The 26,235-nt window shown below is 43.1% G+C and overlaps 1 protein-coding gene across 1 annotated transcript in view; it reads left to right on the forward strand.

Moving 5' to 3' along the window:
- The window catches only part of LOC130129504 (disco-interacting protein 2 homolog C-like), a 76,502-nt gene extending 52,806 nt beyond the window's left edge, over positions 1–23,696 (forward strand). The window contains exons 26-37 of the mRNA XM_056299052.1: positions 1,335–1,456; positions 2,373–2,484; positions 2,899–3,008; positions 4,639–4,769; positions 11,610–11,778; positions 17,758–17,941; positions 19,314–19,428; positions 19,553–19,610; positions 21,027–21,101; positions 22,179–22,353; positions 23,013–23,136; positions 23,414–23,696. Coding sequence (XP_056155027.1) covers positions 1,335–1,456; positions 2,373–2,484; positions 2,899–3,008; positions 4,639–4,769; positions 11,610–11,778; positions 17,758–17,941; positions 19,314–19,428; positions 19,553–19,610; positions 21,027–21,101; positions 22,179–22,353; positions 23,013–23,136; positions 23,414–23,666 — 1,628 coding nt within the window. The 3' untranslated portion in view covers positions 23,667–23,696. The remainder of the gene's footprint in view (positions 1–1,334; positions 1,457–2,372; positions 2,485–2,898; positions 3,009–4,638; positions 4,770–11,609; positions 11,779–17,757; positions 17,942–19,313; positions 19,429–19,552; positions 19,611–21,026; positions 21,102–22,178; positions 22,354–23,012; positions 23,137–23,413) is intronic.
- Positions 23,697–26,235: the final 2,539 nt, after the last annotated feature.

Below are 26,235 nucleotides of genomic sequence, written 5' to 3' on the forward strand. Positions count from 1 at the left end.
GCTTATTGGTAGTGTATTAGTTAGGATTAGTTATTAGTATGCTATTATTTAGGGTTAAATCGGGTTTTGATAGGGGCGTCGGGGTGGCGTGGCGGTCTATTCTGTTGCCTACTAACATGGGGATCGCCAGATCGAATCCTCGTGTACATCCGGCTTGGTCGGGCGTCCTACAGACACAATTGGCCGTATCTGCGGGTGGGAAGCTGGATGTGGGTGTGTGCCCTGATCACTGCACTAGCGCATCCTCTGGTCGGTCGGGGCACCTGTTCAGGGGGAACTGGGGGGAATAGCGTGATCCTCCCATGTGCTACATCCACCTGGCGAAACTCCTCACTGTCAGGTGAAAAGAAGCGGCTGGCGACTCCACATGTATCGGAGGAGGCATGTGGTAGTCTGCAGCCCTCCCCGGATCGGCAGAGGGGGTGGAGCTGTGACTGGGACTGCTCAGAAGAGCGGGGTAATTGGCCGGATACAATTACGGAGAAAAAAGGGGGAAAATATAGGGTTTTTATTCAGTAGGCAACAGTGCTCTGTCATTTTACCTTTGTTTTATGTGCCATGAAAGCAGTGGTGTGTCTGACCATCTCTTCCAGAGTGTAGTTTTCAGGTGACTTGCCAAACTTGTTGCAGAGTTGTGATATGCCAGTTTAATTTTGCATATCTGGTGCTTAGCTTTTTGAGGGTCATCTTTGCAAAATTGAAGTTATTCCAGATGGTTGAGTTCTTGGATATATTGTGAACCTAGTTTAGCTATATGCCTGCCAAATTGTTGTGGCACACTGCCATTTCCATGATCAGATGAGAACTGCTTTGCCTAATGAATAATGTTTGATAATTTCCTGTTATTTTTGGAGAGAAGGTAAACTGAATTAAACAAGAACAAAAAAATATTACTGATTTTGGCTTTGGCTGCCGTGACGACAAGCTTCAAAGTATTCAGATCAGCCTTAATGTACAAGTTGGTTTTAACTGTCTCAGTACATTGTAGCTGACAATAATGAGTAACCTTGCTCATGGGACCTTTATCAACTTTGTGTTGGTCAACACCTTTGGTCAACCCAATTTTTTTTTCTCCTTATCTATTCTTCAGTGTCTCTGACAAAATCGTCCTGTGCTTAGCCTACAATTTATTCTAGTGGATGAAGCTTGTCTTTCTGTCAACAATATGGCCGCTGATCACTATTTCCAGGTCTTTCAAATAACGTTTATAGTGAACATTTAGGCTTCTCCTATATACACATGCATATCTATATGTCCGCCTGTGTGTGTGTGTGTGTGTGTGTGTGTGTGTGTGTGTGTGTGTGTGTGTGTGTGTGTGTGTTTGTGTATTACAGGTATAGACCTGATAGCGGCATTCTACGGCTGTCTGTACGCCGGCTGTGTTCCTATCACAGTGCGACCACCCCACCCCCAGAACATTTCCACCACGCTGCCCACCGTCAAGATGATTGTCGAGGTCAGATGCCCAACCTGCCTTAATAGAACCACACTATCCGCTGTGGACGTCCCGATGGGTTACTTATCAGAAGATAGATATTGATTGATTGATAGATGGGTGAAAGATTTTAAGATCGTTAGACAGGTACTGGTTGTATCAAGGTGCCACAGCAGCCAAACAATATTACTTTGACCTTAAACAGAGGTGGCAAGAGAGAATTGCTGGTAGAAAAAAATGAGAATGAGGGGAAAAAAGGAAAAATGTAGGAATTAATTTCAAGACCAGATTTTATTAAAGAAGCCAAAAGATGGGACCATGAGAGCCATGGATGTCATTATGGTCATGTATGGTGGGGGGGAGTACTCGCTGAAACGGGGCATTGTCAAGATACAATGTAAACTGCGTTTGTGAAAGTGTTTTGATATTGATTTCTTGTGGTTTTATCTGAGTGTCAGGATGTTTTGTCTGGGTTTAAGAGAAAGACCAACAAGATTGGCCATTTGTGTTTTCAAAACAAAAAGATTTGTTTCGTGAAGTATGCTAACTAGCAACTTTTCTATTTCAATTTGTTTCACTGTTTCCCCATTCAAAGAATTTTTCATATTATTTGTTTAATGTCCTCCTTTCTGCGCATTTTGTTGTTTACATTCACTTCTCCAGTGGCGTCCTCTTGGTTGTTTGGTTCGATGTCTGTTGGTTTCCATCACTCAGGTTGTCTGCATCTGTTTGTCATCTTTTTTTTTCTTCCTCACTGATTCCCCAATTATTTTTTCCCCCAGACATGTTTTCATACTCACCCATTCCTGTTTAATTTGGTGTGTGTGAAATAAATCTAAATCCAAACCCAAGTCCTTTTAATTCTTTATCTCTCTATCTGTTTACCTCTCTCTCTCGCTGTCTTTTCTTTTCTCTCTCTCTCTCGCTCTCTCTGCAGGTCAGTCGCTCAGCCTGTGTGATGACCACAGCGGTTATCTGTAAGCTGCTCCGCTCTAAAGAGGCCATGGCCACGGTGGATATCAGGAACTGGCCTCCTGTCCTGGACACTGGTGTGTTAGCCGCTCGATTGCTGTCATACACATATTGTGTGTTTGTGTACAGCTTTGATCTTGTACAGAAATTACTGGATGTCCTCACTAAGAGAAAGATTAGAAAAAAAAATCTCCAAAGGACATTTTGTCAGCCCTCATTTTAGAGAGAACATTTTGAACAGTGAGTGGGGAGGATTAGAATGATGGTTTTGTTGATTATGGCGTAGGAGTTCAAATTACAGAAATGTAATGTTTTGTTTTCACCTTAGTATAAGGGATGTGAATTAAATCATAGTCAATACATTGTCCTTACGAGTATAATTATGTGTGTGCATATGTCCTTTGGTGTGTGTCTATTTGCATGTGCATTTATTTGTGTGTGTGTGTGTGTGTGTGTGTGTGTGTGTGTGTGTGTGTGTGTGTGTGTTCTAGACGACCTGCCAAAGAAAAAGCCTCCAGCGTTGTATAAGCCAACCAACCCAGACGGCTTGGCTTATCTGGACTTCAGTGTGTCCACCACGGGCATGTTGGCCGGAGTACAGGTCAGCTCAACAGCCTCCTGTAGCTCTGTGCTAATCTTTATCATTCTACAAAACTGCCTTCCAAATGACAACACAAGCCTCCAGGGCTATCGGCTAACAATGTATGACAGTCTTGATCTTTTCAGCCAAGACCTAAAGGCGCTATACATGTATATGATGTTCAGCGCCAGCATCTCGGACCAAAACAAAACAAACCTCCCTTACCCCCCTCACTTCATGTTCTTGGCTATTTGGCTATTTCGTTGGTTTGAATATTGATTTTTATAGTATAGTGTTATTTTGTTAACATTAATAACGTATGTAGCTTGGTAAGGAGCTATTTCTTCAATCTGCCGAGTGACTTAAATCCATGTAATGTAATTATTAGCTTGCTAGCTATCCTGCTATCGCTAGCTACCACACATGCACACTTGGCCAGACCAGCTTCCAAAACAAAAAACAGCAGTCCGGGTTACAACACATCCAGAGGGATTGTGACTTCATTCTCTGCTCAGGACACCATTACTCCACTATCCCTTTACATAGCAAATAGCAGTTTGCTGCTATATCAATGTTTAAAATCTTGTATATAGCACCTTTAAAGTAAGAGTACAAGCCTGATAATTTTCCTTTTTGTTTAGCTTGCTTGGTGTGTGACAGCTTCAAATCCCAAATATTCATTTGAAGTGAAAGACATCAGTGTTGTTCTTACAACACCTTTCATATTTCCAAACAAAAAAACAGCTGAACCTGAGTTGTAGCTGATGGTGTTGTACTATCCTTTGATAAAGGCCTTTGACGAGCTTGTTCTACCACATCTGCTTGTTAAAAACAACATTGCTTCCACTTGAAGCTCTCCATTATCCCCTTTCTTCTTCTGCGTTTGGCTGCCATGTGGAAGATATAAAAACCCAGAAGACATAATAAACCCTGTCCCTCTCCAGTCTTTTTAATTACCAGTCTTCTCAGATAGAGCTGCTGCTTACGTCTGGCAAGTCTGGTAAAATGTGGAAAAAGAAACCGATAACTTCCAAGTACTCCGGCTCCTACAATTACCTCTAAAAGTTAAGAAATAAGGAGAAAAAGCCTGGTCTGTGTTAATGCTGATACATTTTTTTTTAAACTGGGTTAACTCCGGGCTTTTTTCTTTGGAGTTTGGATATTATCCCAATTTTTACTGGTTTTCCTCTCACAGTCCAAATACATTCATGTTGTGTAAATTTGGGACTCAAAATTGGCCATAGGAATGAACATGCGTGAGTGATTGTAAGTAAGTGTGAGTGCTTTCAATCTTTGCCAGGATAAGTTCGAGCCTCACGTGACCATAGAAATGAGTAAAAGGGAAGGATGGTTAGTTGGATGGAATTGCAGAATTTCTTTATACATTTTGAGATTTTGGATTTTATAGAATAAGGTTTGGAAAAGTGCTGAGTTTGTAATTTAAAAAGGTGTAGGAACATCCTGTTGTGCAACATTTCGGCCAGCATGACCGACCTTTATAGCTTTCTGTTTCCAACACGCACCATTCAAAACAAGTATAACCTAAAAATTTACGAACACAGTACAACTTCATTAACCTTCAAACTGTCTGTTCAAACCTTCAAACTGTCTCTGTTTCTGTCTCTCTCTTTGTGCCTGTGTCTTGGTGCAGATGTCCCATAATGCCGTGGGAGCCTTCTGTCGGTCAGTTAAACTGCAGTGTGAGCTATACCCATCCAGAGAAGTGGCCATCTGCCTGGACCCATACTGTGGCCTGGGCTTTGTTCTCTGGTGTCTTTGCAGGTTGGTGGACCCATGAAATAAGTCCCCTGGTTTCATGTTAAATACACTTTCTTGAAAAGACACTGTAGGAGCTAATTAGCTAACACTCAGTTCTATAAATAGCAGCCACTCTTTGCCTGGTCAGGTGTTCCATCTGGAAGGTAAACCGTTTTTGACTACTGAAAGCAGCTTGTTGCTGCAGTAGTTACTGTTGGTTCTGGATATTACTGTTTGTAAATATTTTCAAGTTTAATGGACAAGGAGTTAAAGAAAAAATAAACGGACTGAGTGTTCAAGTGGAAAGTTTGTCTGATTACCATCTGATATGGTAATCGGTGCATCAATTAGGTCAGCCTTGGTGCAGCACCTCAGTGGCTTAAAGCGTTGGCTTAGCCTCTACAGGCACTTTTTCCTGGTGAAAAGTCTCCAGCTCCTAAGTCGATCTCTAAGGGTGCAACCATGTATGTAAATATATCCATAGTACACATACATACATGTCTTATGTGCAAGTTTCCAGCTCGGGTTTACCACAAAAGATGTCTCTCCATGTATCGCTTGTTAGTGTATGTGAGGGTTACACCCAAACAAGGCCCTAGCTCTCATGTCCCTCAGTGAACATACATTATTTCCTGGACTACAAGTCACACCGGAGAATAAGTCTCACTGAGCAAAAAATGCATAGTGTTGTTATGAGGAGAAAAAAGGGTTGCTTTGATGTCTAAGTCGCATTTATATAGTGGTACAGTATAGAGTACTGCGCGGGACTGTTTTCTTAATCCCACTGGATTTCTGACCATTACCACCTGCTCCCGCAATGTGTGTGTCCACTCCTGCCCACACCCACAAACATTGTGACCATTCACGCCTGCACAATAGCATTCCATTGATTTTGTGTCTTCTCCCATCTCGCAGGGAAAACACGCTATTTTACGGGGCAGTATTGATAAAGATCAGTCTGTAGGATGACTTTGGAGACCAAGAAGAGGAAGAGAGTGAAGGCAGAGCCAAAGATCAAATGGTGGAAGTTGAAGAAGGAAAACTGTTGTGTGGAGTTCCGGGAGGGGTTAAGACAGACACTGGGTGTTAGTGAAGAGTTGCCAGATGGCTGGGCAAGCACTGCAGGAATGGTGAGGGAGACCATAAGGAAGGTACTTGGTGTGTCATCAGGACAGAGGAAGCAAGACAAGGAGACTTGGTGGTGGAATGAGGCGGTACAGCAAAGTATACAGAGGAAGAGGTTGGCAAAGAAGAAGTGGGATAGTCAGAGATGAAGAAAGTAGACAGGAGTACAAAGAGATGCAATGTAAAGTGAAGAGAGAGGTGGCAAAGGAAAAGGCGTATGGTGAGTTGTATGAGAGGTTAGACACTAAGGAAGGAGAAAAGGACTTGTACCGACTGGCTAGACAGAGGGACCGAGCTGCGAAGGATGTGCAGCAGGTTAGGGTGATCAATAATTGAGATGGAAATGTGCTGACAAGCGAGGAGAATGTGCTGAGAAGGGGGAAGGAGTACTTTGAGGGGCTGATGAATGAAGAAAATGAAAGAGAGAGAGAAGGTTGGATGTGGGGATAGTGAATCAGGAAGTGCGGTGGATTAGCAAGGAGGAAGTGAGGGCAGCCATGAAGAGTGGAAAGGCAGTTGGTCCTGATGACATACCTGTGGAGGCATGGAGGGGTTTAGGAGAGATGGCAGTAGAGTTTTTAACTAGATTGTTTAACAAAATCTTGGAAAGTGAGAGGATGCCTGAGGAGTGGAGAAGAAGCATACTGGTACCGATTTTCAAGAATAAGGGCGATGTGCACTACAGACAGCCATAGCATGAAGATATGGGAAAGAGTAATAGAAGCTAGGTTAAGAGGAGAGGTGATGATTAGCGAGCAGCAGTATGGTTTCATGCCATGAAAGAGCACTACATATGTGATGTTTGCTTTGAGAGTGTTGATTGAGAAGTATAGAGAAGGTCAGAAGGAGTTACATTGTCTTTGTGGATTTAGAGAAAGCATATGACTGAGTGCCAAGAGAGGAGGTGTGGTATTGTATGGAGAAGTCGGGAGTTGGAGAGAAGTATGTAGGAGTGGTGCAGGATATGTATGAGGGAAGTGTGACAGTGGTGAGGTGTGCGGTTGGAATGACAGAAGGGTTCAAGGTGGAAGTGGGATTACATCAAGGATCGGCTCTGAGCCCTTTCTTGTTTGCAATGGTGATGGACAGGTTGACAGACGAGATCAGGCAGGAGTCTCCGTGGACTATGATTTTTGCAGATGACATTGTGATCTGTAGCGAGAGTAGGGTGCAGGTTGAGGAGAGCCTGGAGAGGTGGAGGTATGCACTGGAGAGAAGAGGAATGAAAGTCAGTTGGAGCAAGACCTATGCGTGAATGAGAGGGAGGACAGTAGAATGGTGAGGAAGCAAGGAGTAGAGGTGACGAAGTTGTATGAGTGTGACAGAGGAGGATGCAGTGGACAGGAAGAAATGAAAATGGATGATCCGCTGTTGCGACCCCTAACGGGAGCAGCCGAAAGTAGTAGTAGTAGTAGTAGTAGTAGTAGTAGTAGTAGTATTAATAAAGAGATGCATACCTGTCAGTAATAATGTTCTAGTGCATAATTACATTCATACTAGTGCAATAACTAGTATTCTGGCGCAATAAGTACATCTATTCTAGGCCAAAATTAACTTTTGTTTATTTTACTTATCATTTTAGAACATGTTGTTGGCTGTGGTTGTTTGTTTTGCTGAGGTTGCTTTATTTTGTTTGTTTCCCTGTGTCTTTTAATGCTCCGATCAGCGCTGTATTCTGTACAATGACAATAAAGGCTTTCTATTCTATGTCAACAAAGCCTTTCCTGGCGACAGTCATATAGTCGAATGTCTCTACAGCAGGGGCGCCCACTACGTCGATCGTGATCGATCAGTAGATCGCGAAGGCAGTGCTGGTAGATCTCCATGACGTTCCAAAAAAACTTTTTTTTTTCAAGACATTAGCCTATCATCTGTCCTCCATTTGGCATTTGCTTTTTGATTGACGTAAAGGACGGCCAGTCTGCTGTTGCCTAAAACCAAAGATTCTAGAGCGGAACCTAAAACTTTGTTACATTAGGTTACCATAACAACCAGAGCCCTCCTCTAACGTACCTTGAAGTTCACATGCCCACAACGTGAGCTAATGCAGAACTGCATCGAGCTAGCTAGTTCAACTCTCTAAAAAAAACTCTACTAAAAAGTGAAACAAAACAAAAATGAGTGGGGGAGCCGAACCTAGCAAGAAACAATAAACGTACCATTTCCATGTGGAATGGGAGGAGGACTTTTTTTTCACCTTGTCTTATTCCAAATGCGTTTGTCTCATCTGTCAGTCTAGCATTGCTATCCCAAAAAAAGGAAATGTGGAGAGGCACTTTCGAACTGTTCATAAAAACTATGACAATGACTTCCCTCCGAAAAGCGAGCTGAGAAAGAGAAAGGTCAGGGAACTAAAATCACAGTTAATCGCGCAGCAGTCACTTTTCACGCAGCTGCATTCAAAGGCAAAGGCAGCCACCGAAGCATCTTTACGGGTGAGTCACTCCATCATTAAGCATAAGAAAGCCTTCCAAGATGGAGAGATGATGAAAGAGGCCTTCCTTGAGGCAGCAGATTCATTGTTTCGGGACTTTAAAAACAAATCAGAAATAATATCTTCAATCAAAGCTCTCCAGTTATCAAGAGATTCCATCACAAGGCGCTGTGAAGTGATGGGCGATGATTTGACACAGCAGCTTTGGAGGGACATCGTGGACTGCGAGTGTTTCTCGCTACAATTGGACGAGTCTACGGACATAAGTGATACGGCCCAATTGTGCATTTTCATTCGGATGGTGTTTCAAGATATGACCGCAAAAGAGGAGCTGTTAACAATGCTACCCATGAAGGAAGACACGCGGGGAGAGGACATTTTTCAGATCTTCAAAAACTTTGTGGATAAAATCCAGCTCCCAGTGTGTAAACTGGTGTCAATCACCACGGACGGTGCGCCTGCTATGGTGGGCCGCTCCAATGGATTTATTGCCAAGTGCAGGGAGGACGATGCTTTACCTGACTTCCTTAATTACCATTGCATAATACACCAACAAGCATTATGCGCAAAAATGCTAAACATGAAAGAGATCATGGATGTGGCAACCAAACCCGCCTGTTCTATTCAAGCGAGGTCTCTTCAAAGACGGTTGTTTCGTACACATTTGGTAGAGGCCGACTGTAACTACTCTGACCACTTGCTACACACTGACGTGAGATGGCTTAGTAGAGGGAGGTTCTTGCAGAGATTTCGAGAGCTCTGTCCAGAGATTAAGGAGTTTCTCCTTATCACTAAACATGCGGAACACAAGCAACTTAATGACAGTCAGTGGCTGCTAGACTTGGCGTTTTTAACTGATTTAACCAACATGTTGAACGAGCTTAACTTAGAGCTGCAAGGAAAAGACAACAGCGTGGTAAACATGATCAGCTCAGTTAACGCTTTCAAACGGAAAATGCAACTTCTGTCCTCAAAGTTGCAGCGCCGTGATTTGGGAAACTTGCGAAACCTGGCAGCAGAGCTGGAGAAGCAAGGGAGGGCGTGTGCGCAACTTGACAGTGCACGCTACACAGAGCAGATTGAAAATGTCCGGTCAGACTTTGACAAACGGTTTCAAGACTTTGCTTTGCTTGAGCCAATCGCTACATTTATGTGCTACGCATTTGGGGAAGATACAGAGGTGGATTCCCTCGCCTCAAAAATGGCAACACTGTTTCACCCGAAGTCGTCAGCAGTGGAGGATGAGATGCTGACAGTACAGGCTGACATTCAGCTTAAGTCCACGGCGCAATGGAGAGTTTTGGAACTTACTTACAGAGGACAAGTACCCAAACATGAGGAGATGTGCAACCTCCTTGACGCCATTATTCGGCTCTACTTATTTGTGTGAGTCAGCCTTTTCTCACATGAAGATTATCAAGTCCAAATACCGTCCCACCATGACAGATGATCATTTGGAGGCCTGCTTGAGGCTGGCTACCAGCAGCTACTGTCCGAACTATGCAACCCTGTCTGACTCCCTCCAGTGCAGGTCATCATCAGAGTAGAGAGGTAGAGATCACAAATCTATTTAACAATTTAACACAGCTGTAAAGGTTCATGCAGTAATGCAATTTCAACATAGTGTAGTAGCAAATGCTTGGTATGATTATTGCCTGTGTAAGGTTCAATATAAATGCAAATCCGTTGCAATACTGTATATGTAACACAACGTGTATATAAATACACACACTGCATATAAATGTTCATATATATGTAAAACATGTATTGAGTATTTTTATTATTATTGTTATTATTTTTAATATGAGTAGATCATTTTGACCTGGCCATTTTAAAAGTAGCTCACGAGTCAAAAAATTGTGGGCACCCCTGCTCTACAGTAATGTGCGGCACATGTCACGGTAGTATCTTGTTTAATATGTGCAGGCAGAAGTGCTTTGTCTTTGAAGGAGAGCTTACTTTGACCAGGGAGAATGAAGCAAGCAGGTATGTCGCCTCAAACCAGAGGTGCCAGATTTGTGTCTGTTGTTGGATCAATACTTTTTGCACATTTGTCACAACCAACAAAGTCCAGTTTGAACTGAGAAATTTTCCAAATATCAGACTTGGCTTTTGTATTGTAATGACCTGCTTTGAGCTTCTTTTCAACTTAATTTGTTGACTCTATCCTTCTGGTTAATGCTAGCTAAATCTCGGGGCTCGCACTTGATTTGACCACTGGCTCCCACCTGCAGCAAAATTAAAACCGCCCGCTCCTGCGAGATTTGCATTGGGTCCCGCGGGATCTCAAAGCGGTCATCCAGTACAGTATTTTCAATTGAGTCACAATATTAAACAGTGCCATCTAGCGGCCGTAGTTGAAATGCAGTGTATTCGTCCAACAAAATTGAATTGTATAAATTGCTGCGGAATATAAGTCACAGGACTAGCTAGACGAGTAAAAAAAAAAACAGCGACTTGTAGTCAGGGAAATTCAGTACACATGTACCCAGCGGAAGTCTCCAGATCTTGTGTTAATCTCTAGGGTGTAACCATGAAATGTGTCTTGTCATACACCCATGTTAGTTGCAAAAACTACCCCACTCCTAAGTTTATATATACGGGTGTAACCACTAAATATGGCCACAAGGATTACATTTGAATAGGTTTTCTAGCATTCCTCTGTCATCTAAGGTTAAAGCCAATGGGTGCAATGATTAAATATGTCCCCAGCAGTTAAACCATCCCAGGTCAATGTCTGTAGGTGTAACTTTAAAGGTGTCCCCTAGTACTCATCATTTAAGTCCATTTCCATAAAAAAATTTCCAACATTCCTGAGGTGTGCCTTTTAAAACTTCCACTCCAATCACCGATTGGTTGTTGTGTAACTAGGTTTTTGTGTTTCAATACATCCGTCCAGTTCTGCTTCACAACAATCTAAAGAGGTAAACTCAGCAATTACGGTCTTTATTCTGCCATACCACTGCCCATCAGTTTACACATGTGTACAATACACACATATTCACCCCTTATTCATCTTGCTGTTTTTGCTTTTGTGGTTGTCTTTGTTTGTGTCTTGTCTTGATGGTGAAGTGATTTGTTAACTTTTCTTCTGACGAAGTACTTGGTCTCTTTCCTGAAGAAATTTTCGATTTGTTGGCCATTTAATGCACAGAAATTGACAAAATTTATGATTCTGCTTCTGTGTGTTTGTGTGTATGTGTCTGTCTGTGTCTCTGTCTGTCTTTCTGTCTGCGTACTGTTTGTTGCGTACTTTTGTCTGTGTTTATGTGTGTCTGCGTGTTGTCCTCCATCCCTCTCTCCAGTGTGTATTCGGGCCACCAGTCCATCCTGATCCCACCGGTGGAGCTAGAGTCTAACCCGGCCTTGTGGCTGCTGGCTGTCAGCCAGCTGCGGGTACGAGACACCTTCTGTTCCTACAGCGTCATGGAGCTCTGCACCAAAGGCCTGGGCTTGCAGACTGAGGCACTCAAGGTCAGTAATAGAAGCCTGACAAAAGGGGTCTGCTGAATCATCCATTCAGTTCTGTTCAAAAATTATTGTTTTGTTGTTCACAGTTTGGCAAAATTTCAAACCAACACATCTCCTTGCGATGTGAAATCACAAGGACGGACAACAAAACGGCCTCGCAATAACCACGCCTTGATTTGATGCTACTTAACAAGGTGATATTGGCTCAGTGCAGTGTAGCACTGCTCTTTGGAGTCTGATCATGTGCGACTGAGGACAAACAGAACAATTCATCAGCTCATTTCACCAATTAGTTCCCTCTCTCTGGTGTCCTAATACTGCATTTCCCGGACTAGTCGCACCAGAGTACAAGTCGCGCTTAGCAAAAAAACGTGTTGTTGCAAGGAAAAAAACATTTGAGTTGCTTCGGTGTATACGCTTCATTTATATGGTGGTACAGTGGTGGTGCATGGGTCAGGTTTTTTTTTAATACCAACACCCATCCAACCTGTTATGAGAGCTAATCCGCACCACCCGACCTACTAAAATATGTGTTAATTAACCACCCAACTCGACCCACAAACCTCCAAATTTAGCCTAGGCAACCAAAGTGAGCAGTGTTGCACTATTTCGTTTTCAGGCTGTTTGCCCAGCATAATAATTGAAAGGCATAGCCTATTGTATCTTAGCCTAAGAGCGTCTGGGTCAAGGCTACGAAATAAAAAGACTAATTGTTCCAAACGGTGTTCTTTATTGTTGAGCAGCAGCAGAACAAGTAACCCTTAATTAAAGACCATCAAATTGTGTGTGTGTGTGTGTGTGTGTGTGTGTGTGTGTCTCCCTCTCTCTCTCACACACACACACTCTCACACACACACACACAAGCCTTTTCTTTCTGACCAAAAAACAAAAGCGTTTTGGAGATGTAAACAAAAGCTATGAATACCACTTGGGGGGGGGCTCATACTCGTGGGTGAACCCTCAACACTGTAAAACACAAAGCCCAAAACCAAGATCGCAAATTGATGATGAGGCTGCTTGCGTGCATGCGCACGTGTGTGTTTTAGAGAGAGAGCGAGGAAGAGAAGGTGGACTAATAATGCACAGCCTCGTCTGTTGCACACAATGTTATTTACAACTTCCTCGGAGCGCTGCTTTGTCACTTTCTGACCTACCCACCCGAACCTGTGATATTTTCTATTAAGCTTACCTAAAGCTGCCTGACCCGCACATCACTATGGTAGTCGTTTCAATTGAGTCACAAGATCAAACAGTGCCATCTAGTGGCATTATTTGAAATGCAGTGTATTCGTCCTAGAAATGTATATTGTATAAGTCGCTTTTGAATATAAGTTCCAGGACCAGCCAGATAAGTAAAAAAACAGTGACTTATAGTCCAAGAAATACGGCACTCGTACTCTGTGAGTAAAATCATCTGCTGTCGTATCATATTTGTTTGAGATGAAGCCTCCTCTTGCAGGCTCTTGGTGGGACAGATTTGGAAATCAGTTGGGTGGTACAATAATCTAAACTTGTATTCAGTTTTAATGTGTTTTTCTTCAAATGCAAAGTGAAAAAAGAGGATTAATTCACTTGTGGCCAATGGAACGCATTTTATTTTGAGTATTTTTTAAAACCATGCTATTCTAAATTGTGTGTGTAATTAACAGTTTTTTTTAAAATTTTTGAGTAAAATAAGAATTGAATGAATAAACATAAAATCGTTTGTTAAAAAAGCATGGATATTGAAAACACACTAGTATAAACACAAACATCACTACATGACATTTTTCAAATCAGTCTTGTTTGTACGTCCCAAAATTGATTAACCACATAGTATTGTAACAGCCATCTTGATATAGAATAAAGTGGGTCCTTCAAGTATTTCTTGCTTAGCCACCAGGCAGCCATTAAACCATACCAGCCACAACCAAAATTTACCAGCTGGTGACAGTCTACTCAGTAGATAGATAATAATTGGTTGGTATGACATGCAGTGTCAACAGACAGTATTTGACAGAGAGGCATTTCATCTGCTAAATGACAAAATGTACAAAAATGGCAACGGAAAAGCAAAAAAATCAGAATTAAGTTTATTGGCCATGTAGGTTTGCACATACATGAAATTTGACTCTTGCTTTGTGGCTCTCACATTGTACTTATCATAGAATAACAACATAACAATCTTCAGGTATATGCACAAGGATGGACTATATGTACAGGCGAAATAAGAGGCAATAAAAGTGCAGTGGTGCAGAGAATGGTGCAGAGATGCTGAAGTAAATGTTAGCAGATTACTTGTATACATGCCTGAGGTAGATGGACATGACAGAACGTACCAGTATATGTACAATGTACAGTACAGTATATACAAAATGGATGGATTTATTTGACAACGTGAAGCGTTCATTTGAATGACAGCCCATGGAAAGAAACTTTTTATTTCTGGTTGTTGTGGCGTATAGTGCTCTGTAGCGCCCACCAGAGGGGAGGAATTGGAACAGATTATGACCAGGGTGTGATGGGTCTGCAGTGATGTTGCCTGACCGTTTTTTGAGTCTGGAGGTGTATAAATACTGAATGGAGGGCAGGTTGGCACCAGTGTTTTTCTCTGCAGACTTAACTGTCCGTTGTAGTCTGTCCCTGTCCTGTTTGGTGGCCGATCCAAACCAGACTGTGATGGATGGGCAGAGGACAGACTGGATTATTGCAGTGTAGAACTGAATCAGCAGTTCCTGAGGCAGGTTGAACTTCCTGAGCTGGCAGAGAAAGTACTACATCCTCTGCTGGGCCTTTTTAATGATTGTGTCTATGTTGGATGTCCACCTTAGGTACTGGATGGAAACCCAGAAATCTGTAGGTTTTCACCATAGACACCATGCTTTTGAGTATGGTTGGAGGGGCAGTGGTGGGGGACTCCTGAAGTCCACTGTCATCTCCACAGTTTTGAGCGTGTTCAGCGTCAGGTTGTTATAGCCGTGCCAGAGGGCCAGCTGTTTAACCTCCCGCCTCTATGCAGACTCGTCACCATCCTGGATCAGGTTAATGATGGTTGTGTTGTCTGCAAACTTTGGGAGTTTTAACAGGCGGGTCTCTTGAGGTGCAGTCATTTGTGTAGAGGGAGAAGAGAAGCGGGGAGAGCACACATCCCTGGGGGCACCAGTTGTGATTGTCCAGGTGCTGGATGGGATTTTCCCTAGCCTCGCCTACTGCCTCCTATCTGTAAGGAAAGTTTTTAATCCACTGGCAGATGGGGGCTGGTATGGTGAGCTGGGTGAGTTTGGAGTGGAGGATATCAGGCAAGATGGTGTTGAACGCTGAGCTGAAGTCCACAAACGGGATCCTTGCATGTGTCCCCGGAGAGTTGAGGTGTAGGACAATGTAGTGCAATCCCATGTTGACTGCAACCTTCACTGACCTGTTTGCTCAGTAAGCAAATTGCAGGGGGCCTGTGATTTCCTTCAGGTGGGCCAACACAAGTCTCTCGAAGGATTTCATGACCACAGACATTAGGACAACGGGCCTGTAGTCATTTAATCCTGTGATACTGGGTTTTTGGGGGACTGGGATGATAGTGGAGCTCTTGAAACAGGAGGGGACTTCACACAGCTCCGGTGATCTGTTGAAGATCAGTCTGAAAATAGGGACCAGCTGGTCAGCACAGCCTTTCAGACAGGAGGGTGACACGCCATCCGGGCCTAGTGCCTTCCTGGTCTTCCGTCTCTGGAAGAGCTGGTGCATGTCCTCAACACGGATCGTGAGTGCGGGTGGGGGTCGATGAGGAGTGGGGAGGGGCTGGCAAGGGGCGCAGTATGTTGTGGCCAGAAAGGGTGAGGGGTGTGAAAGTGCGCTTGTAAAACCCATTTAGGTCGTCAGCCAGTTGATGGTTCCCTGCAGTGTGTGTGTGTGTGTGGGGGGGGGGGGGTCTCCTGTAGTTGCTAATGTCTTTCAAAGCTCTCCAGACTGATGATGGGTCGTTGGCAGAAAACCCGTTTTTCAACTTTTCAGAGTAGCACCTTTTTGCCACTCTGATCTCCTTTGTGAGTGTCTTTCTGGCTTTGTTGTACTGGATCCCATCTTCCACTCCTGTAGGCTTCCTCTTTGGCCTGACGAAGCTGTCTAAGTTTTGCTGTGAACCAGGGCTTATTGTTGTTGAAGGTACAGAGGGTTTTGGTGGGCACACGTCCTCACAAAAGCTGATGTAAGAAGTCATTGTGTCAATACATTCATCCAGGTCTGTAGATGCAGCCTCAAAAATACTCTAATCACTGCAGTCAAGGCAGACCTGAAGCTCCAGTTTTGATTCATTGGTCCATTTCCTCACAGTTTTAACAGGCTTTGCAGATTTTTAGTTTCTGCCTGTAGGTTTGGATAAGATGAATCAGACAGTGATCAGAGAGTCCCAGGGTTACATTAGGTACTGAGCAATAGGCGCCCTGTGTAGCAGTGATCCAGAGTGTTTTTGTCCCTGGTGGGACATTTGACATGCTGTCTGTATTTTGGCAGTTAGTAGCTGAGGTTTGCTCTGTTAAAATCCACAAGGATAATGAGAAGGGAGTCTGTATATTTGTGCTCCATGTTTGTAATTTGATCAGCCAGGTGTTTTAACGCCTCTTTAACACGGGCCTGGGGTGGGTTATAGACACTAACCAGAATAAATGATGAAAATTCCCACGGTGAGTAGAATGCTTTACAGTCAATGAAAAAGGTCTAAGCGAGGGATGCATGATTTCTTCAACACTGACGTACATACACCAACCTTCATTAATGTTGAAGCATATGCTGCCACCCCATTTTTTTCCCTAATAGCTCCATTTTTAGGCCCGCTTGGAGAAGTTGGAAATGTGGCAGATGAAGTATACTGTCCATGATATGCTCACTAAGCCAGGTTTCAATGAGGCACAGGGCAGCAGATCCAGAAAAGTCCAAGTTTTTTCTGTTTATGGGTAGAAGTCCGTCCATCTTGTTGGCCAGAGAGCGGACATTCGCCAGGTGAATTGATGGTAGTGCGGTTCTAAACCTGCTGTCGCAGTTAAATGAGCGCTCCAGCTCGCTTCCCCCATCGGCGTCTCCGTCAGAGTCCGCACAGAGCTGCGTCAGCCAAAAGCTCGGCAAGGCTTTCGTTAAAACGTTCAGTTAAAGTCGGTAAAATGGTCTGCCCAGTTTGTCCAGTGGACAGTTGGAGGCTTAAAAGTTCTTCCCTGCTGTATGTGATCAGTGAGTGAGCGCTGGAAACTAAACAAATAAAGAAAAACAGAAAAAGTACAAGACAGCGGTGACCATCCGCGGTGCCATCTTGATGAAAAGAAGGTAACAAAAGAAAGTCTAGTGATGTGTTGTAAGCACTGACACACACTTGCCTCCCTCACTCAGTGACTGGTACTTCTGTTGGGCTCTTCTCAGGCCTCGGTGCTAATGATGTACCTGTAACTGACTAGGACAGTCTTCCGTCTCTCTGTGTCTGTGGCCTGAGGGGACATTTTATTGGTTAGCTGCAAACGGAGTCAGCTGTGATTGGTCACTGAAGGGAGTTTATTTTGAGTGATTAGCTCTCTGTACGTTTCCATGGAGACTGACACTGAAGAGGTGCATTTTACTGGGTGTCTTTGTCCCAACAAACTCACATACTACGTCAGTGCACAAGATACAAACACACTCACGAGCGCACACAGTTGAAAAATTGCCTTTAACGGTACTGTTGTCTGGCGTTTGAAATTAGATATCTGGAATGGAAATGGATGTAACTTTGACAGTCCAATGTTTGTGTGTGTGTGTGTGTGTGTGTGTGTGTGTGTGTGTGTGTGTGTGTGGATGAGAACCACAGCTGGGTGTAAAAACAATGGGTAACCTCAGATGACCTCCCTCATCTTTCTCCTTTTTCCCCTTTTTGCATCTATCTATCTGTCTATCTATTCTGTCTGTCTTTCTCCTCTCTTTGTATCATCCTCTTCCTCCTCTCCTCTTTTTCTTCTCGCTCTCTTGCTCTCTCTCTCTCTGGTCCAGGCTCGGGGTCTGGACCTGTCCCGTGTGCGGGCCTGTGTCGTGGTGGCAGAGGAGAGGCCCAGGATGTCTCTCACACATTCCTTCTCCAAGCTCTTCAAAGACCTCGGCCTCCACCCCCGGTCTGTCAGTACTGCCTTCGGCTGCAGGGTCAACCTAGCCATCTGCCTGCAGGTAGCACACAATTGTGTGTGTTTGTGTGTGTGTGTGTGTGTGTGTGTGTGTGTGTGTGTGTGTGTGTGTGTGTGCGCACACGTGCACGTGCATGTGTGTGTTTTTGTTTCTAAAGATATACTTTTGAGATCCAGCCCTTGAAAGCCTACCTTTCTTGTGAGGACAAATTTGGTTTGTGAGGACATTTTCGTCGGTCCTCACTTTTTTAAGGGGCTATTGAAGGGTTATGTCTTAGTTTTAGGGTTAAAGGGAAACGTTGCTGTTTTTCAACTATTTCCATATATTGGTCCTCAGTAATGCTCGTCATAGGACGGCACAATTTCTGCCCACTCACACTGTGTGGGAGCGCTCCATGGGGAGCACTTTGAACAGGTCAAAAATGTACCTCTTCTCAAGAATGGGAAGGGAACAAGGCAGTGCAAGAATCTAACTTGAAACGAGGAAGAGTTGATAATGATGCACCTTCACCTACAGGCTCTTTCATTTAGATTGTGATAATTTTAAACAGTAAAATACAAAAAGAAGAAATGGCCAGTCATGATGTAACGGTAGCATTGATGGATGACGTGATGGATGAAGACATTTTATGACATTTTGGCAAACTTTACTGTACAACTATACTTGTACAAGCCTCAGTACTGAAGAGGAGTTACATGAATTGGAGCAACTGAATGAGCGGAGGGGTAGCTCTCAGATCACAGCATTCACAGTGAATTCTGGGTATTGAGGGGAGGGCTGAATCCACTCAAAACTTAACTAGGGCCTTTTTTTGGCATTTTTTCATCCATTATTGGATGTATTTGAATGCTTTTGCTTCTATAAATTTCTTTAAAACTTAAGACTGATGTAACATCCACAATAATGAAGGTAAAATGTCCTTTATAGGTTCGAAATAGGATTAGATGATTAGTGTAGATTGGTTTAAGGGTTAAGGTTAGGCATGTAGTTCTGATGGTTAAGTTTAAGGGCGAGGGAATAAATGTCATCAATGAAGGGTCCTCGCTGTAAGTACCACCGCGTGCACGTGTGTATGTTTGTGTCATCGGGGGGGGATGGCTTGTTAGGCAGAAAAAAAGATACATACACGGTTAGATGAATAGATAAATGTACAAGGTCCAGAAATATTAAGTACACTTTATTAGATCTATCATTAAAGGCACATTTGCTTTCAATGGGATAAGGGAAATCCTGATCCCAGTCCTAAACCCCAAACTCTACTTCATATGCGATGGCATATCACTTTTGGGCGTGAGCTTAGCTTTGTACCAGTAACGTGCACATTCATGGCACACATGATCCCATTGAGAATCCGCTAAGCCTGGCAGTGCTGGTGCCATATTCTAACTAGTGAGCTACACAGGAAATGGATGACTGTATTCAGTAAGATGACAAGTCTGTGATCACATGCTTACCCTGTCTGTGTTGTGATTGGGTACAGGGCACTTCCGGACCCGACCCCACTACAGTGTATGTGGATATGAGAGCACTTCGTCATGATAGGTTTGTCCGTCTGTCAATCAATTCTGGCAGCTTTCTCTTATTTTCACTCTGGATGTGAAATTTCAACTTTGTGAAACTTTTTTTAACTTTCATCTTTGTGTGTGTGTGTGTGTGTGTGTCTCAGGGTGAGGTTGGTGGAGAGAGGGTCACCTCACAGCCTTCCCCTTATGGAGTCTGGAAAGGTGAGTGACAAGAATTTAAATCCACAGTATACAGCATAGGGGGGTTTGCCATTAAAAAAGAATTTTATTTCACAACTTCACAACACATCACAAATTCACAGTAAACAAAACTATGATGACACATGCAACACAAAATAAATGAGCAATTAAGTTAACAGGAGGTTGTTAAGACTAGAAGAGGCATGGATCTTATTGAAAGTTGTTTCACACTTCCCCTAATTTCTGGTCCACATAGCTTCGTGGTATAATCGGATCACCAACCTTACACGCATATTTTTATTACTTTTGGTTAATTGTGGCTGTTTTACTTATTACTTTTTTTCAGTATTTTCCTTAATTTCATGTGAGAAACATATTAAATCAAATGTGAAACTTGGACCACAGTTCCTCCCACATCATCCACTGAGTCATAACACACAGCAAGTTGTTTCTTTGGCAGACCCACTACAAGCCGTTTTCTTTCTCTCTCTCTGAGGGGCGAATCTTCACGACAAACCCAAATGGAAATTTCAGCATTTAGATATTGTTTGTTCTCACTTAATATCACGAATATATATTTTGTAGATAATGGCTAAAGACGTTTTACAAATTGTGCGTCTACAATTTTCAGCCATCGTATGATCTGTCAATCAGTGCTTATTTCAATAAGATAAATTAATTTGATTAAAAAAAAAGAGCTATAATCCTGAAGATCAGTTTTTAACTTACTGACACCTATTGAATCAGAAACAGTTGTCAGTCCCTACCGCCTAACAAAAACTTGAATCTTGGCTGTTGATGTGGTATCTGTTGGCAAAGGTCTTCAGCAGATTCGGTTTGCCATATCCACTTGTCAGCCACAACCGCTTGGCTATTCAGATTTACATTTCCACTTACTGATCTGGCAGACACTTTGGTGCTAAGCGATTTACAATAGTCAGCAATTAGCAGATTAATTCGAGTGTTATCAGACATCATCGTGTGCTACACCTTAGCCATTATTATGGAGTGCACTTCAAGTCTAGTACATTTAGTGTAGTTGTGTTTTAGACCATCAATAGGCAGTGAATAGGAAACTCAAAGTACAAAGTAGATTAACATTGCCAGAAAACAGTATAACACGGCCATTATGCCTTGAGCATAAAATATCAAGTGCAAGTAGAAAAGGGCTCAGTAGTAGATACTGTTAAAAGTGGTGTTTAATTAAGGGCTCAACAGTACTTACTCTGTTTCTGGTGATTCAGTGTGTCACATGTGTCAGACATTCACTCCTGTGCCAAGGAAGACAGAACAGCATGTCTCAGAGCTGTTCAGTTCTATTTTTGCCATTTTTAGTCATGTCAGAGATCTAACCAGCTGAGAGGCAGTAACCATGGTGACTGATATCTCCTATCGTCTTGCTCTCTCTCTCTCTCTTTTGTTTTCTTTCATTTGAAGATCTTACCTGGAGTCCGCATCATCATCGCCAACCCTGAGACCAAGGGACCCTTGGGAGACTCACACCTCGGAGAGGTTGGTGGGAACACACAGTCTCATTGTCTCTATCGCTCTGTCTGTCTGTCTCCTCTTCTCTCTGTCTCTCTCCATCTTTCCATTTCTGTGTCTGTCAGTCTGTCTTTTTCTCTGAATCCACCCCTCCCCTCTCTTTTCTCCTTGTGTGTGCATTTTCATCACTGTCTGTCTGTCTATGCATCTATTAAGGTTGTGCCATCTATATAAGCAGGGTATGCACTGCTTGTCTAATAAAAGAGAAACAAACACTGAAATGTTCATATTCAAGTGTGAAAAATGGTTTAGTCATATTTGATCCCAGACCGGCTGATTCATCTCACTTTCTCTTTGTTTATTTGCTTTAGTGCCACCTACAGGTGTAAACACATCTTCCTTGTGGTCATTTAGTGCTGTTTTCTTGACCTTAAAGATGCTAGATGCTATGCATTATTGTACTTGAATCCTGGCTTCTGTCATTCAGCATTGAGAAAACAAGCAACAAATTAAATTCAAACATTAAGATGGTGAACACAAAGGATGTTTTTCTGACATTTGTTTTGCACACCATCCGCTGGTATGGCTCGCTGTAATGGCTGTGTAGTGTGCTGCAGACTGTGAGATGGTCTTTTGAGAGTCAGGGCTTCAAACAATAACAACATCATTCAGTAGGCCCGGCTGCTGTATTTTTAAATGTAGAAATCTGGGGTTTGGGGGGATGTGATTTTTTTATTTGTTTTAATCAGTACCACACAGCAACCTTTGCTGATAGCCATGTTATGCTTCAGGGAATCCAAATATTACAATACACATCAGTGATACAATTTTCATCAAGCCCTTTTCCTTGAGGCTGAACTGTTGAGTGTGAAGCATTTAGACAGGGCACATGATTTAATAACTTGTATTGGCTAATAAAAATGGATGATTGTCGCGTTGAAAATAACTGATGCTCATATTCTGATGTATGATCCAATGCCTACATCATGACGCTCACAATGTGTACTTACTGTTTATCTCTCTTGCACTCTGAGCAGTCTGTTTTTGACTTGACGGTATTGGAGTACTGAACAAATGATCCCCTCCTCCCTTCCCATCCACCAGATCTGGGTGCACAGTGCCCATAATGGCAGTGGCTACTACATTGGCTACGGGGATGAGATGCTCCAGTCGGATCACTTCAACTCCAGGCTCAGCTTCGGAGACACTCAGACCATCTGGGCCAGAACCGGCTACCTGGGCTTCCTGCGCCGCACTGAGCTCACAGATGCCAGCGGAGGTACGCTTGCGACCTCTAGCACACACACGGACGTGCACAAAGAAATTCACTTACATCATGATATGTCAACGCCTGACAGGGATGACCTCACTCTTTGCTGTCCATCTCTGTCTCTCACTCTATCTCTCTTTCTGTAACTCATTCTTTCTCTTATTTGTCAAGTTAGAAGACAGTTAAACAGCTTCCTGTGGTCACATGCAAATCAGTCATTACTTTGTCATACAAGCAGTGCTTCTATGGTTGTATGTAATACATATCTTGTAATCTTATATTTGCTAACAGTTCAGTTGCCGATTTTAACCACCAAGCAAAGAAGTCTAATTCTGTTACCATAATCTTCTCAGAAAAGGTGAAGGTTGCTGATCAACATAAGGAGCGAGAGACCTGAGATCAGACTCAAATGAAGTATAATAACTGAAGTCCATGCCACCACCATCACAAATGCACCACAGCCCAATACAAAGTCTTTTCCCTGTCCCTGTTTACCGTCATATCTGTTACAATGTTACAGTTTCATTTAGCAGACACTTTTATCCAACGCGACGTACATCTGAGAGTTAATACAACACAAGCAAGGATCTAGTCAGGACAGCAACACAACACAAGTAAGTGCCAGTATCTGCTTCAACATGGCCGTCGTCTGTGTTTGTTGTTCTCAGAGAGACATGATGCGCTATATGTGGTGGGAGCTCTGGAGGAGGCCATGGAGCTGAGGGGCATGAGGTACCACCCGATTGACATCGAAACCTCTGTCATCCGCACACACAAGAGCATCATGGAGTGGTATGTCTGCTCCCCTCCTCCCACCAAAGAAATCAAGAAATGATATTTTTGGATCTTTTGTGTTACTCAATTTTTAGCAGCAATCTGTTATTTAAAAGCTGTCAATCAGTCATCTGAAACTAAACTGTACTGTACCTTTGTCACCATGTGTCTATTTGTGTATCTTTTGGGATGTCTGCATGGGTCTGCATGTGTGTATCTGTGGTTGTGGTTGTGTGCATGTCTGTGAGTGTGTGTTTGTGTGTGTATGCCCTCCCCAACCTTCCATCCTATGCAGCGCGGTGTTTCCTTGGACCAACCTGTTGGTGGTGGTAGTGGAATTGGAGGGCTCTGAACAGGAGGCCCTGGACCTGGTTCCCATGGTGACCAAAGCTGTGCTGGAGGAACACTACCTGATCGTGGGCGTGGTCGTGGTTACTGACATCGGGGTCATCCCCATCAACTCGCGTGGCGAAAAGCAGCGCATGCACCTCCGTGATGGCTTCTTACAAGACCAGCTGGACCCCATCTATGTGGCCTACAACATGTAGCCTGTGTGCACCTATGGGTCTGAATGCGTGCGTGCGTGTGTGTATGTGGGTGTGTGTGAGCAAGCGAGCATGCGAGTGAATGCCTATTGTGCGTGTAATATCGCCGTTGTTGTTCCTTTTCTTTTGGAAAAAAAAGTCAAGATGTACTGTATTTTTTGAATCTGCATATGGTGTGGTCCAGTTCGTCTGTTTTCTTTGGAGTCGTGATGTGCTGAATGGTTGGTTGGTTGGTTTGTTGGATGGTTAGGTGGGTGGTTGGTTGATGGCGGTATGAACAATATTTCATCCCCGTTCAATCTCATGAACAGGAAGTTGTCACTGTAGGAAGCCTTAGCAGAACACTGTGCCGGTAACATGACCGGTTGTTACACTTCATGTTGTTTTTAAAGGAGGTTTTTAAGAGGTAGGGAGAGAAAAAAAACATAGAAACTGTATCTGTCATTATGTATTACTTGTCAAATAGAAACTCCAAGACTTGTGGTATTATCTGAATTAGAACAGGGGCACCCAGATTATTGTAAAAATATAAATATTGTATATAGACATAATAATAATCTATATGGAGAGATACCTAAAACACGGTGTGGTATAGTAGGCCCTATATGCAGCTCTCTCCTCCTACGCCCTGTGTGTGTATGTTTGTATGTGTGAATATGTGTCTGTGTGTGTATATGTTGATGTACATCTGTACAACTGCGTCAGTACAGCCTGTACATGTATTTTCTCTCTCCATCCAAGTATGATTGTGTAGCAGGGACACTCATTTTCCAATTTTCATAGTGAGTCCCATGGCTACCCTCAGAGTTTTAACTATAAGTCCTCATTGGGCAGATGAAACTAATGGCAATGGTGGTTTTGGAGGGATGTGAACAGAGGTTAAATTGGGCCACAGCTGTCTGGGGGCTCAGCCCCGGCACGTAGGGGCTCACTTTTTCCAGATGTGGAGACGGCTGTGGAGTAATTATGCAGGATGGTGTTGAGAGTGTTATTTTATCTGGACAACCTGCTCTTTTTGGGTCTTTCCAGGGAGGAAGCCGTGTTACAGATGGTGAAACTGGTATCACATCTGTCGAGAATGGGCTTCACAATAACTTGGAAAAAGAGCTGTCCCTCCCCTCCCAGCTCATCCAATTGGGGGTGGAATTGAACTCGGCATGAGAGCATGGCTCTCGCGGCAGAGTGGAGGCATTGACAGCCCTTCTCTGCCATGTCACGAGTCACAATGTCTATTCATATTACTTTATATAATTGTTCTGTCCTTTAGTGGCAACAACACCATACCTATATTTGATACAGATACACACGAGAGTGCAATTACAGAAAGATTTCGTCATCAGCTGTAGTTTTGCACACTCCCAACAGTATCTAGAATGACTTTGATTAACGTTTTAGTGTTCAGAGGAGAGGGTTGTTGCACCTTATTATGTTTTATTTACAGTTTGTCAAATGATATCGGTCAGATTTGTAGTTTATGTGCACACATGTACATCCATGGCAACCCTGAAACCACCCCACACACACACACACATAACAAATCCCAACTTAACCCCTGGATATGGACAAACAATGATCTGCCCTGATCAGTAACGTCAGAATTTAATCCGAGAACTGTTAAGGCAAAAGCTTGGATGTATACAAGTCATGTGTTTCCAATGACCCACACAACAAAAACACCACTCTACTTCTTAGTTCAACTTTAGAGCACCATTTTTTCCCCCAGTTGTTCCAAACATTCCTCATCCATATATCCAAATGTGTGTTGGCCCTGTGATGGCCTGGCGGCCTGTCCAGGGTGTCTCCCTGCCTGCTGCCCAATGACTGCTGGGATAGCCTCCAGCATCCCTGTGACCCTGAGAGCAGGATATGCGGTTTGGATAATGGATGGATGGATGGAAAAAAAAGGTCCAAGTGGTTTTCTTTCGTGAGGTTTCTAAACTCACACTCACCTTTTGAACTATCTTGAAGCCAAATGAACTACAAAGGTTATATAAAGTTAATAGATGCTATCAATGAATCAGTTATTTTATTTTTATTTATACAACACATTTCATACAATAGAATGCAGTGCAATGCACTTCACATTTAATCAATGTACACAGATTAAAAGAAGGCAATGAACAAAGAAGAAAATGGTAAATAAGTAAAATGAGAATAAAGAAATAAAATTGAATGGCATAAGGTAGTTATATCTTGTGTTCATTGGATAAAGGACATTAGTAGTAACAAAGACTAAACGGACCCACAATTGAACCTTGTGGTACTCCATATGGAGCTTGTTTTTCTCTGCTGAGAAATGTTGTGCTGTGAAAAATAACTGACGTGTATGCAAGGTAGGACTGATGAAACCATTCCAGTGCTCTACCTGAGAGGCCCACCAATTTTGCTTTTATGAAAAAGAACGATGTGATCGTCAAAGGCGTCGAAGGTCGCACTTCTTCCTCTTTCAGCTTTTCCCCTGTTTTTCAGCGTCGCCACAGCAGATTTTATAGAGAAGTATATGACTGGTATATAACTGACTTCAGTTACGGCCCTCTTAATAAAATGTGGCATAGTAATGTTAACTGTGGTG

The sequence above is a fragment of the Lampris incognitus genome, chromosome 19 (genome assembly GCF_029633865.1).
Source record: "Lampris incognitus isolate fLamInc1 chromosome 19, fLamInc1.hap2, whole genome shotgun sequence".
Classification (NCBI taxonomy): Eukaryota; Metazoa; Chordata; class Actinopteri; order Lampriformes; family Lampridae; genus Lampris; species Lampris incognitus.